The sequence below is a fragment of the Scophthalmus maximus genome, chromosome 13, assembly GCF_022379125.1.
Source record: "Scophthalmus maximus strain ysfricsl-2021 chromosome 13, ASM2237912v1, whole genome shotgun sequence".
Lineage (NCBI taxonomy): Eukaryota > Metazoa > Chordata > Actinopteri > Pleuronectiformes > Scophthalmidae > Scophthalmus > Scophthalmus maximus.
In genome coordinates this window covers 12,351,602-12,365,485 of record NC_061527.1, presented here as the reverse complement: position 1 = coordinate 12,365,485, position 13,884 = coordinate 12,351,602, and the positions used below count along the sequence as shown (strand labels likewise).

Below are 13,884 nucleotides of genomic sequence, written 5' to 3'. Positions count from 1 at the left end.
TCTAATGGAGGAAAATGATCAACACATGCCCTGTGTGGAAGGAAGAAACATGATGGGAAAAAAAATGTAATCATTCCATATAATAAATATATGAATTTTCTTTTATGGGTGAGAGAAATGCTGGGCAAAACAAGGTATGGTGTTTATGTTGAATAGTTGCAACAAGATCCCATTGCTTTATGGCAAATAAAATATTAGTTTGATGTGGTTAAAGATACTGTAGTTATGGTAGTGCCTTAGTCTAATCACTAGTTGATACAACAGATGGAGTGAGTTGTGACAAATTCAGGACTAAAGAGCAAAGGTTAGAAATGGTTATGTGTATTCGGTTATGGTTAAGTATTGGTTTGGTGAAGCTAAGGTCATTTCACGAGTCTGGGAGAGAAGTTAACCACCGACACTTGCATTCGGCAGAGACACAGACAGTCTTTACTTATGACATATGCATTAGCTTTCACCTGCAGTGAGGTGGCAAATGGATATGGAAAAATTTAAAATGTATTTATAGACTTTTAATATTCTAGAAATACCAACATAACGCAGTTAATGGTTGTGAATTTACATTTTATTACTTTTCTTTCGTTTCATCTGTTAGGAATTAATCTACAGGTGGGATTCTTTGCCATAACCCGAGGGGATCTAGTGACAACTGGTATGGTAGTTGGAACTATTCATGATGTGAGTGTGTGTGTGTGTGTGAAATGGAAAATGGGGAAAATTAAAAATAAAACTCTCACAATGGTGTCAATTTGATTGAATGGATGAGTGGTAGAGGTTGAAAGTGGAAACTGATGCCAATTGTTGTAGTTCGTTGAGGAATGAAGAGATGTAACATGATGTGATGTGACTGGATCTGAAGTAAAACTGGACAATGGCATGTGCTCCATCCCTCGTCAAACCCAACTGACTCAGTGGACGTGTGGATCAACCACATGAAAATCCTGTCACTGGTTTCCACCATGTGTGGAGGATATTTACCTGCAGCTGCTCTGCCATTCCTACCTTTGGGAGGCAAGTCCTGCGGTTGATCGTTCTCATTGTCAGTCGGTGGCACATACGCTGGGCAAAGACCTGCCTTACACTTGATGCAGCCAAACTCATTCCAGAGCTAAACAAAACAAAACATTTCACATACTGTACCCTGAAAGAAGATCACTGATACTGATGGTGCTAATTATCCTAATACATTGTAGGTTTTATGGATATGGGATTTATACCTCGCACTCATACTGTCCAATATCGGCCTCTGTTGCACAGATGACCGTCAGACACAAGATTCCACTCCGAGCATCATTCACGATCGAATGTTTTTGTTGGTTGGTCAACTCTCTGCCGTCTTTTAACCACCTATGGAAGATGGATGTGTTTAATATACACAATGAGCAAAAATAATCAAATACAACCACTGTGGTCACAGTACATCTTTTTTTCTCCATACCTGATTCGTGGTAAAGGAGTACTGAGTGTGGAACAAGTGAACAGGATATCATCTCCTTCTATCAGACAGGCACTCTCCAGACGACTCACAAATCTGGGTGGAGCTGCAGACAGCAACATTCAATTTAAGAAAAGTATATTAAATTGTCACCTGTATCCCTATAATAAGAAATTGACGAAGAATGGTAGTTATAGAGGTAATGGCTATATGAGAAGCATTAGTCATTATAGCAACAATAGTAGTTGTACAGGTAGATCAAAGATGTCGCAGTCACAATACTAATAACAGCAGCCCTTGTATTTGTAACAGAAGTAGAATAAGTCACCCTGCAGGAGTGAAAGCATTCACAGTAATATTATCAATAGTAAACACATCAGGATTATGATTAGTTTTATAAACCCCAGTTGCAATTATAGTAATAATAGTGACATTAATAGTAAGTGTGTATCCTTACTATATCAAAATGGCACAATGCAAATGTTGCATAATAGCAGTACAACGATCTAGCAACTTGAGCAAAAGTAAAGTTCTAAATGTACTATTAATAGTAGAATTAGTATAGCAGTGATATTGGCAGTTTTTGTGCTTGTAGAAGTTGAAGTAATAGTAACTTTAGTGACAGCACTAAGATTATGAAATAAATCATGAGTTCTCAGATCTGTCATGTGAAACTGTGTGACAGAACATTCATCCACAAACAGACGACTCAAGTGACTCAGCTGCATCCACAGACTCACCCTGCACCACAACCGTAGCCAGAGTACCAGCAGTGCCCATGGCGCTGGTAGCGTAGCATGTGTACTGTCCGGAGTCGTCTGCAGTGAGACTGTCCAGGACGAGACTGCAGTTGCCTGACCGGTCCACTGTGGTGATATGACGGGGGTCGTCCTCCAGAGGAAGGCCATCTGAGAAGTAGACAGTCACCATAGTCACTGCTGTGCAATCATGACTTGTTGTTTTGATGCTACAGTGTACAAGTGCAAAAATTAATTAATGATATTTTTAAGATATATGAAAAAACACGATTAAAAGTATGTTTATATCTAATTCAAAAAGCCTTTTCTGACCTTTAAGCCAGCTGACCACTGGTTTGGGCGATCCTTTGACCTTGCATGTCAGTTTAATAGTCTGACCTATCTTTGTTGTGCAGTCAGACAGCGCTGACTCAAACACTGGCGGACCTGTAGAGGCGCACAAACAAAAAGTTCACATGAAGCATTTGGTGAAACAATTTGCTATAACATGAAATAAAAACAACGCAACCATTGACAAGTCTGAGAGAGGGAAAGGACAAATACTGGTTCATTTTATAATCGGTAGTCAAAGTTTACCTGGTGTGCACATTTACTTACAGTTAGTGGGCAGACTGGAGCGTTGCTGAAGCTCCCTCATGTCCTTGAGCCAGGGGAGTTTAGCCAGTGTGGAGCGGCCCTGAAGCGTGTACCTCCGTACTGAGCCCCTGTGCTCATGCCACAACCCCCATGACCTTTCGTCTCCACCCACAGTCTCCTTGATTTCCACGTCATTCAACTGGGAAATCACGAAAGTGAGTATGAGAAAGACGAGTGAAAAGGCACAGTAGTACAGTAATTGCTATTACATGGGACCAACTGTCGTACTGAAGTTAATTTTTTGTATTGCATCATGTACACATGTAGACTTAGTAAGAAATTGAGGAGCACAGATGCTACCTTCATTTTGTTCTTGAAGGTGTAGGTGACACTGTTCATGCGCATGTCTCTTTTCAGTTTGCACAGCACAATACATTCCTTGAAGAGGAAGACTTGTCTCTGATGCCCTCTAGAGGCTGTCTTGATTTCTGGAGATTCCTCCCACACTGTGAAGACTCCCTGGATGGACGACAAGGCAAGCGAAGATCATATGACTTTGGATGCTCATATCAGGCCAAGAGCCTGACCTGGAGTTTAAAATGAACCCTTGTCAGTCATCTGGAGATACCTGTCGCACGGGCTCGCCCAGGGCAGTTAGAGGAGCAGGGTAGTTTTCGATGAGGGACACCTGGTGCAGGTTGTCGGACCTCCAGGGTAGACAGGACACCATGGAGAAGGCGTCCTCTAACAGAGAGCAGCTCTGACCACCTTTGGCTTTATTCTTGATCAACTCCTGCCAATAAAATTTTGCATTTACATCCGAAGTATTCACTGCAAGGAACTGCAATGTGTGTAACAGCAGAGCAAGCGTAATTTCTGAAATGTGCTCGGATGAAATATACGTCCCAACACATCACATTTCTCTGCAATACTCCTGTTTTATGGTGAGTTGCAAGATAAAAGACACAAACACATTTAGTGTATAATATAGTCTATTAAGTTGTCGACACATTTGTAAATGAAACTGTATGCCCACCTTCAGTAAGGCCTGGTAGGTTTGAATCCTCTCCACTGGTCTTTGTAGGAAGGTGAGGACATCCATGACAGGAGCGTCAGGCTGACCAGATTCTGCTAACTCCTGATGGTGAAATGAGCAACATATAAAAAATATATAAAAAACATTAGCTTCGTGCAATGATGCTGCTACTTAGCACCTTAGTTTCCACAATGTTCATGTTAAATATAAAATAAAAATCCAGACAGATTTTGTGAATACTTTGAAATACTGTTGGGTAGCCTTGTCAGCGATGCAGGCTTCTGCCTGTGCTTGTCCCACTATGTAGTGAAGATACTTCTCAAAGTCTTCAGTGTGCTTGATCAGGTGCATGGCCACATCATCGTCGGTGGCACAGCCTCTGAGACCAGGAAGGATGGAACTGGAATGAAAGCAATGAGAGGCAGCATCAGCAGAAAAAAACACTGTGCTTAGAGGACACACAAAACAATTGACAAAACTAAGAATGAATTAGCTACAATATATATAATATAATACAAGTACAAGTACAATACATTTCCTGTGTGTATTACCTCTCATGCAGAAACACAATATCCTTGATATTCCTGAAAATGATCTCCTTCTGGTTGAGGATGTTAATGGGAACGTGGCGACTAGAGTCCAGACAATTTAGCTTGTGAGAGGCGAACATCTTCATCTCCTTCACAAACTCCTCCTCTCCATTGATCAGGCCTTGGACCAGTTGACTGAAGACAGAGGGATTTGACATGATAAAAGGCCTACGAGTTTTACGAATGAATGTAACCCATAACAATAATTGTTGATTGAATTTTTGTTGACAGAGAAGCCAAATGTGGACAGGTGCTGGAATCTGAAATTCATATCAAATAAATGATATGAAATTATATTCACTTTCATATCATTATCAGTCTAAAAGTTTTTTGTTTTTTTAAAATGTAAACATATAATGTCAGAATATCAGACCTCAGAGCTCTCCTGTACTCTTCTCCTGTACACCCAATTCCATCAAGATCCTCTTGTGGGGCTCTTATTTGCGGGAAGGTCTCCTGTTCAAAAAAACAACAGTTACGTATATTATTGTTAAAAGTCTTTTCATTTTTCATTTCGTAACAAAGCTAATGTTTGTGGACATAAAACTGCAAACTTGTTGCAGAGTAAAACATGTTAACTCAGCACTGGAGTCTGTATTTACACATCCTACCCTTCTCTTCTTCTCCAGGTAGGCAGGACACACCCATCCTTGACGAGCAGGGCTGATTTTAGTGGGTTTGGTCCTCACCAGCCATCTGTCCGGATGAATAGAATCCAGGACCTCTACAAACTGACCCTCCTTCAGAACAAAACTGTCCTTATTTCCACTGTCGGGACTGCAGTCAGCTCGGGCCACGTACATTTCAAAGGTCTGGGGGGGGGAGAAGCACATATATTGTACAGAACAGGCCCACAAATATAGTATATAGGTCCAAGAGAAGCAAAAGGTACCTCTCGTCTATCCTCCTCCCCTTCTGATTCTGATCCAGAGATGGTACTTGTTAAGGGTGTGTGGGCGCGATGGTGCTTTGGAGATGGTGTCCTCATTCTGCCTTCATGAGCCCCTACAAATTAGAGAGGAAGACAGCTCTAGTCTACCCGATGGTGTACTAAAGACGTAGTCATGGAAAGATGAAAAGCAACATTGCTTACCTATGACCTTCAACAGTTTCTTCGAAAGTTGTGGAGCAGCTATCTCTTCTTGGCTGACCTTTGGAGATACTTGGTCTTCTGCATTTGGTACTTCCCTGTGACATTATCAAATATATCAAGTTTTTTTTATGAGCATAAAATACATTATGAGCATTGAAATTCAGATAATTTAAGAAACATTTCCTTCTAAACTCTGACCTGGGTACAGCAGGGACACTTTCAACAGGCTCCATTATATCAGGAGCTGTGTCATAATCAGACGGACTTGACACTGTTGAAAGCACAAAATGTAAATGCAAAGCCAAGCAAATCTATATGTTTGCCCTTACACATAAGGTATAAGCAAGTTACTCACTGGAGCTGGCGGCAATGAGGGATGATCCTCTTCTTCCTTGTGGACTCACTGGTGTATCCTGCTCTGTCAGGGTGTAGGCCTCCCACAGAGAGACGCTCACACTTTCCACATAGTTTGCAGAATCTGTAACCACAGAGGGAACCTGCCCTGGACTCTGTGGCAGATCCGGAGATTGTGTTTCGGCCTGTACCTGAGGCTTTGGTGGGGCAACCTGCAGAGGAGTTATGGCTGCCAGAGGTGGGTGTGCATGTTTCTGGGCGGTAGGAGCAGGCTGCTGAGGCTGCACTACTGTTACGTTCCCATTGTAGGAGGTTACACCAAACTTATTCACCACCTCACACGTATAGATTCCACTGTCGTTGGCCGTCAGGTTTTTGATCACCAGCGTGCACACACCATTGTCCGTGGTCTTATGTCGGCAGCGCTGGTCAATGCTGATTTGTGTGCCATTTTTCAGCCAGCGCACTGTACTGGGCTTTCCTTCTACAACGCACACTAGAGTGATCGTGCTGTGAACATCTGCACTCTGGTTCTTAAAAACCTCTTTAAAGACAGGTCTCATATCTCTGCGGGCTTTGTAGCCTTTAAACGCAGCCTGGATCCTGACTGCAGCCTCTTGCATTTGTGGTTCATCCTCAACGCTGATGTCAATCTCTGGCGATGCATCCTCGGTTGGTTGTGTCGTCTGCAGTACATGAATTGGAGGAAGACTAAAGGGTTGAGTTGACTCCTCAGTCAAAGAGCCAGTGGGTTGGGCCATGGTGTGGTTCACCGGTATCTCGGTCAAAGCCTCTGAGAAAGTCTCATCTTCAGAAATGTAAAGAAGAGGAACATCCTCCATCATCTTCATCGTCTGTTTTCCTTCCTCCCTTCTTGTTGGTTCGACTGCCAATTTAATTTCCTGGTCAACTTCAGGTTCTTTTCTCATGGGTTTTACTGGAAGTTTGATCGTCTGATTGGCGTTTGCATCTTTCTCTGCAGCTTTCACAGGTTGCTTTACTTTCTCATCTATTTCAGTGTCTGTTGTGACTGATGGTTTCCTCTCAAGTCCAGGTTTCTCTTCAGCGTCTTTATTCACGGGTCTTACCGACTGCTTTATTGGCTGATCATCCGTTATTTTCAACACACCTCCTGTTACCTCTTGTCCTTCTTGATCGGTCTCTGTGTCCCTTGATAACTGTTTTTCCACTCCCCCCTTTGCTTTGCTTTTTAACCTCACAGGTGGTTTTGGAGGGGCAAATTCAGCCTCTCTTTCTGAAGGTGTTTCTCGTTGATCTACTGACTGTTTGTCCAGGTTATTTACAGACACCTGCTTCGGTGGTCTTTTCTCTCTTTCTGCCTCAGTGGACACTTGTTGTTTCACACGGTCTCTCTGTGTATGGTCTTCCTCAGAATCATTCACAGTAGTCTTTAATGCTTGGGGAATCAACTCCTCAGTTTCATTCAAAGTATATGTGAATGGTTGTTTCCTCTCAGCCATCTTCCCTTTAGATCTTATTGGGGGTTTTAAAGGTTCGTCTTCTGCGTCCACATCTCCTTCCTTTACCTTAGACTTTAAATGCTCCTTTGTTGTTTCTTTACCAATTAACTTTTGCAGTGGCCTCACAGGCTCTTTTCTGTCCTCGATGTCCGTCAACAGGAGTGTTCCTGGAGGTTTCACATTCTTCTCAACATCACTTGCTTTCTCTGAAAGCTCACCTGGTTGTTTTGAGCTCAGTTGAGCTTCACGTTCCTTTTCCTGACAAGTTGTTGTCTTTTTTATCTGTTCGACGACAGTGTCACACAGAATCTTCTCTGGCTGCCTTGCTATACGGTCAGCATTAACAAACTCCTCCAAATTCCTTCTTGGTTGTCTGTTCTCCAGGAAAACGTAATTTTCTGTCTCCAAAGACCTACGTGGCTCTTCGACCTCCCTGTCATCTTTTTCGAGTAATTTCACTGTCGCATCAGCTTCCTTGTTTACCTTACTGACTTTCTCTTCATTACTCTCCCACTGTGTTACATTCTGTACAATATCATCTTTCTCCAAAGACTTGACAGCTTGGTTTGCCTTTCGGTCATCTTTATTCTCTTTCAGCATAGACTGTTTTAGATGCATCACTGGCTCCACATCTTTTTCTGAATTTGTAATCGATGCTTTCCTATTCGTTCTCTTTTTGGGCTCTGGGGGTACAGGTGTGACCTCTGAGAGGCCAGGCTTCTCATTCTCTGTAGTAGGAGTTGTTTTGGAAACAGTGCCCTTTACTCGAGGTAATATCGAGGGAAGCTCTGTCTTTGGTGGAGGAGATTGAAGTGCTGTGCAAAAGAATGGAACAAATTTTTGACAACTTATTTACAGTATGTGTGGTTGAAGTTGGACAAACAAACAACAACTTGCTCATGTAATTTTGCCACACTGGTATAAAGATTCACACACCTTTTACTGCCACAGTCGCAGTGGTCTCTGCACTTCCTACTTGACACGTGTAGCTGCCACTGTCCTCAGATTTTAGCTCCTTGATGTGTAGCTGGAGGAGGCAGCCATCTTGTTTCATCTCATACCTCTTGTTTGCTCTCAGTGGCACATCGTTCTTCTTCCACTGCACTGTCACTCCAGGTTTCGACAGCTCACAATAGAAGGAGACTTCAACTCCCTCCTCAGCCTCCACATTTTTGAGTTCTTTCGTAAAGAATGGAGCAAGCTCTAAGTAGGTGGGGCAGAACAAAGCGAAATATAATTTGAGACACTGCCAGACATGGTAGTTTTCATGGTTTGATCTACCTTACATACTGTACGTGACTGATTGGTAGAGTTTACTATAGTGGGGAATAGAGTTAGACAGAAGTTTTTGAAAAAAAAAATACACTCCTATCAGGGAGAACTTGACAGATGATGCAACTCAATTTCTCAAGTATTCACGTATAACACCAACAGGCACAAACCTTTCACTGCTACAGTGGCAGTTGTCTCTGCACTTCCTGCTTGACATGTGTAGCTGCCACTGTCTTCAGGTTTGAGCTCCTCGATGTGGAGCTCAATGAGGCAGCCATCCTGCTTCATCTTGTACTTCCTGCTGGCTCTCAGCGGCAGTCTGTTCCTCTTCCACTGCACTGACAGCCCAGGTTTAGACACCTCACAGGACAGAGAGACTGTACCTCCCTCCTCAGCCTCGAGACTTTGTAAGTCCTTCTTGAAGAATGGGGGAATCTCTGTGAAACATTGTAATAAAGAGGGGGACATTGTCTTTAGAGTGTCTTTACCATAATTGAAATGATGGCTAAGATATTACTAAATGTGTCCACCACCACGTCCTTACATGGTGGATGGATGGTAATTGCTTTGTTAGAACTTATAATGACTCCCAGATAGTTGAGTACACAACAATCACAAGACAGGACTAAAATGACAATGAGATTACTTTTCCGTTGCTTGACAGTATGTTTAAATGATAAAGTTTGTCTTGCACATTGTCAAAATTCACACACCTTTCACTGTCACAGTTGCAGACGTCTCTGCACTTCCTGCTTGACACGTGTAGTTGCCAGTGTCCTCAGGTTTTAGCTCCTTGATGTAAAGCTGGAGGAGGAAGCCATCTTGTTTCATCTCATACTTCTTATTTGCTCTCAGTGGCAGCATGTTCTTCTTCCATTGCACTGACACTCCAGGCTTTGACAGCTCACAGCACAGGGAGGCAGCGCTTCCAACCTCAGCCTCCACATTTTGCAATTCCTTGCGGAAGAACGGAGTGAGCTCTGGGTATGTGGTACAGAAAAGACAGCGCCAGATAAGAACTTTAAATTTAGTTTGCACAGTTTGATTAAGCTTACAATCTATATTTGGTTGATACTTTACAGTGAGTTTCAAACAGTTCACACAATCCCATTTAAATGATTTAAATTTTAATCAGGTTTACCCTCCTACAAGAGCTCCACAGATGAAATACTAAAAAACACTAATCCATACACCACTACATCAAGCACACACCTTTCACTGCTACACTCGCAGTGGCCTCTGCACTTCCTGCTAGACATGTGTAGCTGCCACTGTCCTCAGGTTTGAGCTCCTTGATGTGGAGCTGGAGAAGGCAGCCATCTTGTATCATTTGGTACTTCCTGCTGGCTCTCAGAGGAAGTCTGTTCTTCATCCATTGGACTGGCACTCCAGGTTTAGACACCTCACAGGACAGAGAGGCTGTAGCTCCCTCTTCACCCTCTACACTTTGTAGTTCTTTGTTAAAAAATGGAGCAAGCTCTGCATAAATAGATATAGATGGGGAAAGAACATACTTTACATACATAACATAACCAAAATTCTTTGTTAGGTCTCAAGTATTCTGAAGGCATTATCAGGACTTTTTGTACCAGTTTACAACATAGGCTATATGGTGAGATTTTTGCATCTTAACACATTCCAGAAACTTGAGGCCATCTCAAGAAAAAAAACCCACTCAATTTTGTTATGAGCATGCAGAGCGAACTATATTGTTCTCAGCCCACACCTTTCACTGCTACAGTTGCAGTTGTCTCTGCACTTCCTGCTTGACATGTGTAGCTGCCACTGTCCTCAGGTTTGAGCTCCTCGATGTGGAGCTCAATGAGGCAGCCATCCTGCTTCATCTTGAACTTCCTGCTGGCTCTCAGCGGCTGTCTGTTCTTCTTCCACTGCACTGACAGCCCAGGTTTAGACACCTCACAGGTCAGAGAGACTGTACCTCCCTCCTCAGCCTCAAGACTTTGTAAGTCCTTCTTGAAGAATGGGGGAAGCTCTGTGAAACATTGTCATAGAGAGGAGGACATTATCTTTAGAGTGTCTTTACCATAGGTGAAATGGTGCATATTGCATTATTATCAGATGTGTCTACCTACATACACCTAAACATGGTGGGTGGTTGGTATTTTGCTTTGTTAGAATTCAGAACGAGTCCAAGAAATTTTAGTCAATCACAAAATGACCATGAGATCACTTTTCTTTGGCTTGAAAGTATGTTATGGCAAAATTGTCCTGTACACATACTGGAGGTATAGAGTCTAGGATTTAGATATTGCCGACAGTGTGACCTTGTGATCCGTAAGAAGTACACTCGGTTGCTCAGCATGCAGACACATTCACACACCTTTCACTGCCACACTTGCTGTCGTCTCTGCACTTCCTGCTTGACATATGTAGCTGCCACTGTCCTCAGGTTTGAGCTCCTTGATGTGCAGTTGTAGAAGGCAGCCATCTTGTTTCATCTCATATTTCCTGTTTGCTCTCAATGGCAGCTTGTTCTTCTTCCATTGACCTGACACTCCAGGTTTAGACACCTCGCAGGACAAGGAGGCTGTACCTCCCTCTTCAGCCTCCACACTTACTAAGTCTTTCTTGAAGAATGGGGGCAGCTCTAGGCAGAAAAGGAAAGAAAATAGAGCATTTAACATCTGTAAAGGGAGCAATATTTTTAACCTCAAAGGAAAAACTGAATTTGTAACAACTTTTGATGCTGTTGTTTTTTTTTCAGACTACCTTGGACAGATTATAATGCAGTGTATGATAACTGGCTATCAGATAGATCAGAGATAACAGGAATGTTTTGCACAGTACACTGCACACAGCTATAATACAAAAATGTTCTGATATAGTCAGAATTATTCAAATGGTTGCACCTTTCACGGCTACAGTTGCAGTGGTCTCTTCCCTTCCTGCTTGACACGTGTAGCAGCCACTGTCCTCGGGTTTGAGCTCCTTGATGTGGAGATGAAGGAGACAACCATCTTGTTTCATCTCATACTTCCTGTTTGCTCTCAGTGGCAGATTGTTCTTCTTCCATTGACCTGACACTCCAGGTTTAGACAGCTCACAGGACAGGGAGGCTGTATCTCCCTCCTCCGCCTCCACATTCTGCAATTCTTGTTTGAAAAATGGTGGGAGCTCTGGGAAATATAAAGTGTTAAGGGAGTAACTCAGTGGGATGTTTTAGCATAACAGACTGCATTTGAGACAGCCTCAAGTAATTTCTTTTGCTCCAGTGGGAAATTTTGATTTTTTTTTGCAAGTTCACATGATTATGAGAATTTTTGGGAAATTTACAAATAGTCCTCCATGATTTAAAGCTTGCTAACACCATAATATTTTCAGATATCCAAGATTACACACCTTTCACTGCCACACTTGCTGTCGTCTCTGCACTTCCTGCTTGACATGTGTAGCTGCCGCTGTCCTCAGGTTTGAGCTCCTTGATGTGCAGCTGGAGGAGGCAGCCTTCCTGCTCCATCCCATACTTCCTGCTGGGTTTTAAAGGCAGTCTGTTTTTCTTCCATTGCACTGACAGCCCAGATTTGGACACCTCACAACACAGGGAGGCAGAACCTCCCTCCTCTGCCTTCAAATTTTGCAATTCCTCTTTGAAAAATGGTGGGAGCTCTGGGAAAGATAAAGGGTTGAAGGGGCCAGATAAGTAATACAGATTGTGTTATGTTTTTGTAGCCAAGTGATAGATGAGTATGCTCCATTATATGAAACCATATTGATTTTCAGCAAGTTTTATAGCAAGGTTTTGTCTCCTAGGATTTTGAATTTGCTGACAAAATCTCCAAAGGCACACACCTTTCACTGCCACACTTGCAGTGGTCTCTGCACTTCCTGCTTGACACGTGTAGCAACCACTGTCCTCAGGTTTGAGCTCCTTGATGTGGAGATGAAGGAGACAACCATCTTGTTTCATCTCATATTTCCTGCTGGCTCTTAGTGGCAGTCTGTACTTCTTCCATTGCACTGACCCTCCAGGTTTAGACAGCTCACAGGACAGGGAGGCTGTACCTCCCTCCTCAGCCTCCACACTTCTTAATTCTTTGTTGAAGAATGGAGGCAGCTCTGCGGTGGAAAGGGTTGGGTGGGACAAAAAAGTTACATCTTAATAATCTGTGAAATGTCACCACAGCATAACAGCATAACAACGTATGTACTATTTGCATTTCAAAGGAGGTTCAGACAATTATAGCAAAGAAAGTAACAGTTACCGTTCTTGATGATTGTATGTGAGCTTAAATGAATGGAGTACTGACAAAAAAATTGTACTGATAAATTCTAATTTGGAATTATTAGGGTAGGAGCTGCTATGTTGGAAAATGTTAAAAGTTTCAGAAATTTTCACACAATCACATAGAAAAATACCTTTACTGACAAATACATTACGTTGTGCTAATGTACACATCCAACTTCACAAACCTTTCACTGTCACAGTTGCAGTGGTCTCTGCACTTCCTGCCCGACATGTGTAGCTGCCACAGTCCTCAAGGCTGAGCTCCTTGATGTGCAGCTGGAGGAAGCAGCCGTCCTGCTTCATCTCATACTTCCTGCTGGCTCTTAGCGGCAGTCTGTTCTTCTCCCACTTAATTGGCACTCCGAGTCTAGACAGCTCACAGTACAGAGAGGTCGAACCTCCCTCCATAGCTTCAACACTCTGCAGTTCTTCCTGGAAGAATGGAGGGAGCTCTGCGAAAATATGAGAAAAAGAACAGAGTTGCAGGCATTTGAAGTAATCCGATGTAGTAGTTCATGGTATAATTTGATAAACATAATTACTATTCAAAGAAAGCAGATGTAACAACTAGCATTCCAACTGAATATGGATGGTAACAAGCTAAATGTTACAGTATCTACATCTTCATCAGAAATTATACATCAATCCACCTCCTAAAAGCAACATGACTTTCATTTTACCTGTTACAGTAAGTACGGCACGGCTCTGCACATCCCCTGTATCACAGGTGTATATGCCAGTATCCAGGGGCTCCACATCATGGATAAGCAGAAGGTTGACTTTTCCTTCTTTACGTAGCTCATATTTATCGCCATTACGAAGGGGAATGTGGTTGCGTCTCCAGATGACGATGGAGGTAAAGTCGGAGATCGTGCAGGACAAAGTGGCTGTCTCTCCTTCCATTATTATGACATCTGTAGGCTCCTCCTCAAATACAACTAGAATGTGAAATCAAATACCACTTTAGAATCTTAATAACATAGAATAAAGGAGATATGCAAGGTTTGTGAGGTTGAACTTGATAAGTGCTGGATATCTAATTC

At 42.6% G+C, this 13,884-nt stretch overlaps 1 protein-coding gene across 2 annotated transcripts in view; it reads right to left on the bottom strand.

Moving 5' to 3' along the window:
• The window catches only part of obscna (obscurin, cytoskeletal calmodulin and titin-interacting RhoGEF a), a 38,481-nt gene that overhangs the window by 10,476 nt on the left and 14,121 nt on the right, over positions 1 to 13,884 (bottom strand). For both annotated transcript variants that reach the window (XM_035647984.2, XM_035647990.2), the window contains 28 exons: positions 13,522 to 13,779; positions 13,027 to 13,293; positions 12,406 to 12,672; positions 11,956 to 12,222; positions 11,466 to 11,732; positions 10,937 to 11,203; positions 10,322 to 10,588; positions 9,808 to 10,074; positions 9,309 to 9,575; positions 8,766 to 9,032; positions 8,260 to 8,526; positions 5,844 to 8,138; positions 5,687 to 5,759; positions 5,489 to 5,583; positions 5,288 to 5,400; positions 5,007 to 5,207; positions 4,769 to 4,851; positions 4,357 to 4,530; positions 4,046 to 4,205; positions 3,806 to 3,907; positions 3,398 to 3,562; positions 3,130 to 3,288; positions 2,791 to 2,968; positions 2,506 to 2,619; positions 2,176 to 2,343; positions 1,439 to 1,541; positions 1,218 to 1,347; positions 1,003 to 1,108 (listed from right to left, as the gene is read on the bottom strand). In XM_035647984.2, the coding sequence (XP_035503877.2) occupies positions 1,003 to 1,108; positions 1,218 to 1,347; positions 1,439 to 1,541; positions 2,176 to 2,343; positions 2,506 to 2,619; positions 2,791 to 2,968; positions 3,130 to 3,288; positions 3,398 to 3,562; positions 3,806 to 3,907; positions 4,046 to 4,205; positions 4,357 to 4,530; positions 4,769 to 4,851; positions 5,007 to 5,207; positions 5,288 to 5,400; positions 5,489 to 5,583; positions 5,687 to 5,759; positions 5,844 to 8,138; positions 8,260 to 8,526; positions 8,766 to 9,032; positions 9,309 to 9,575; positions 9,808 to 10,074; positions 10,322 to 10,588; positions 10,937 to 11,203; positions 11,466 to 11,732; positions 11,956 to 12,222; positions 12,406 to 12,672; positions 13,027 to 13,293; positions 13,522 to 13,779 (7,347 nt within the window). The remainder of the gene's footprint in view (positions 1 to 1,002; positions 1,109 to 1,217; positions 1,348 to 1,438; positions 1,542 to 2,175; positions 2,344 to 2,505; positions 2,620 to 2,790; positions 2,969 to 3,129; positions 3,289 to 3,397; positions 3,563 to 3,805; positions 3,908 to 4,045; positions 4,206 to 4,356; positions 4,531 to 4,768; positions 4,852 to 5,006; positions 5,208 to 5,287; positions 5,401 to 5,488; positions 5,584 to 5,686; positions 5,760 to 5,843; positions 8,139 to 8,259; positions 8,527 to 8,765; positions 9,033 to 9,308; positions 9,576 to 9,807; positions 10,075 to 10,321; positions 10,589 to 10,936; positions 11,204 to 11,465; positions 11,733 to 11,955; positions 12,223 to 12,405; positions 12,673 to 13,026; positions 13,294 to 13,521; positions 13,780 to 13,884) is intronic.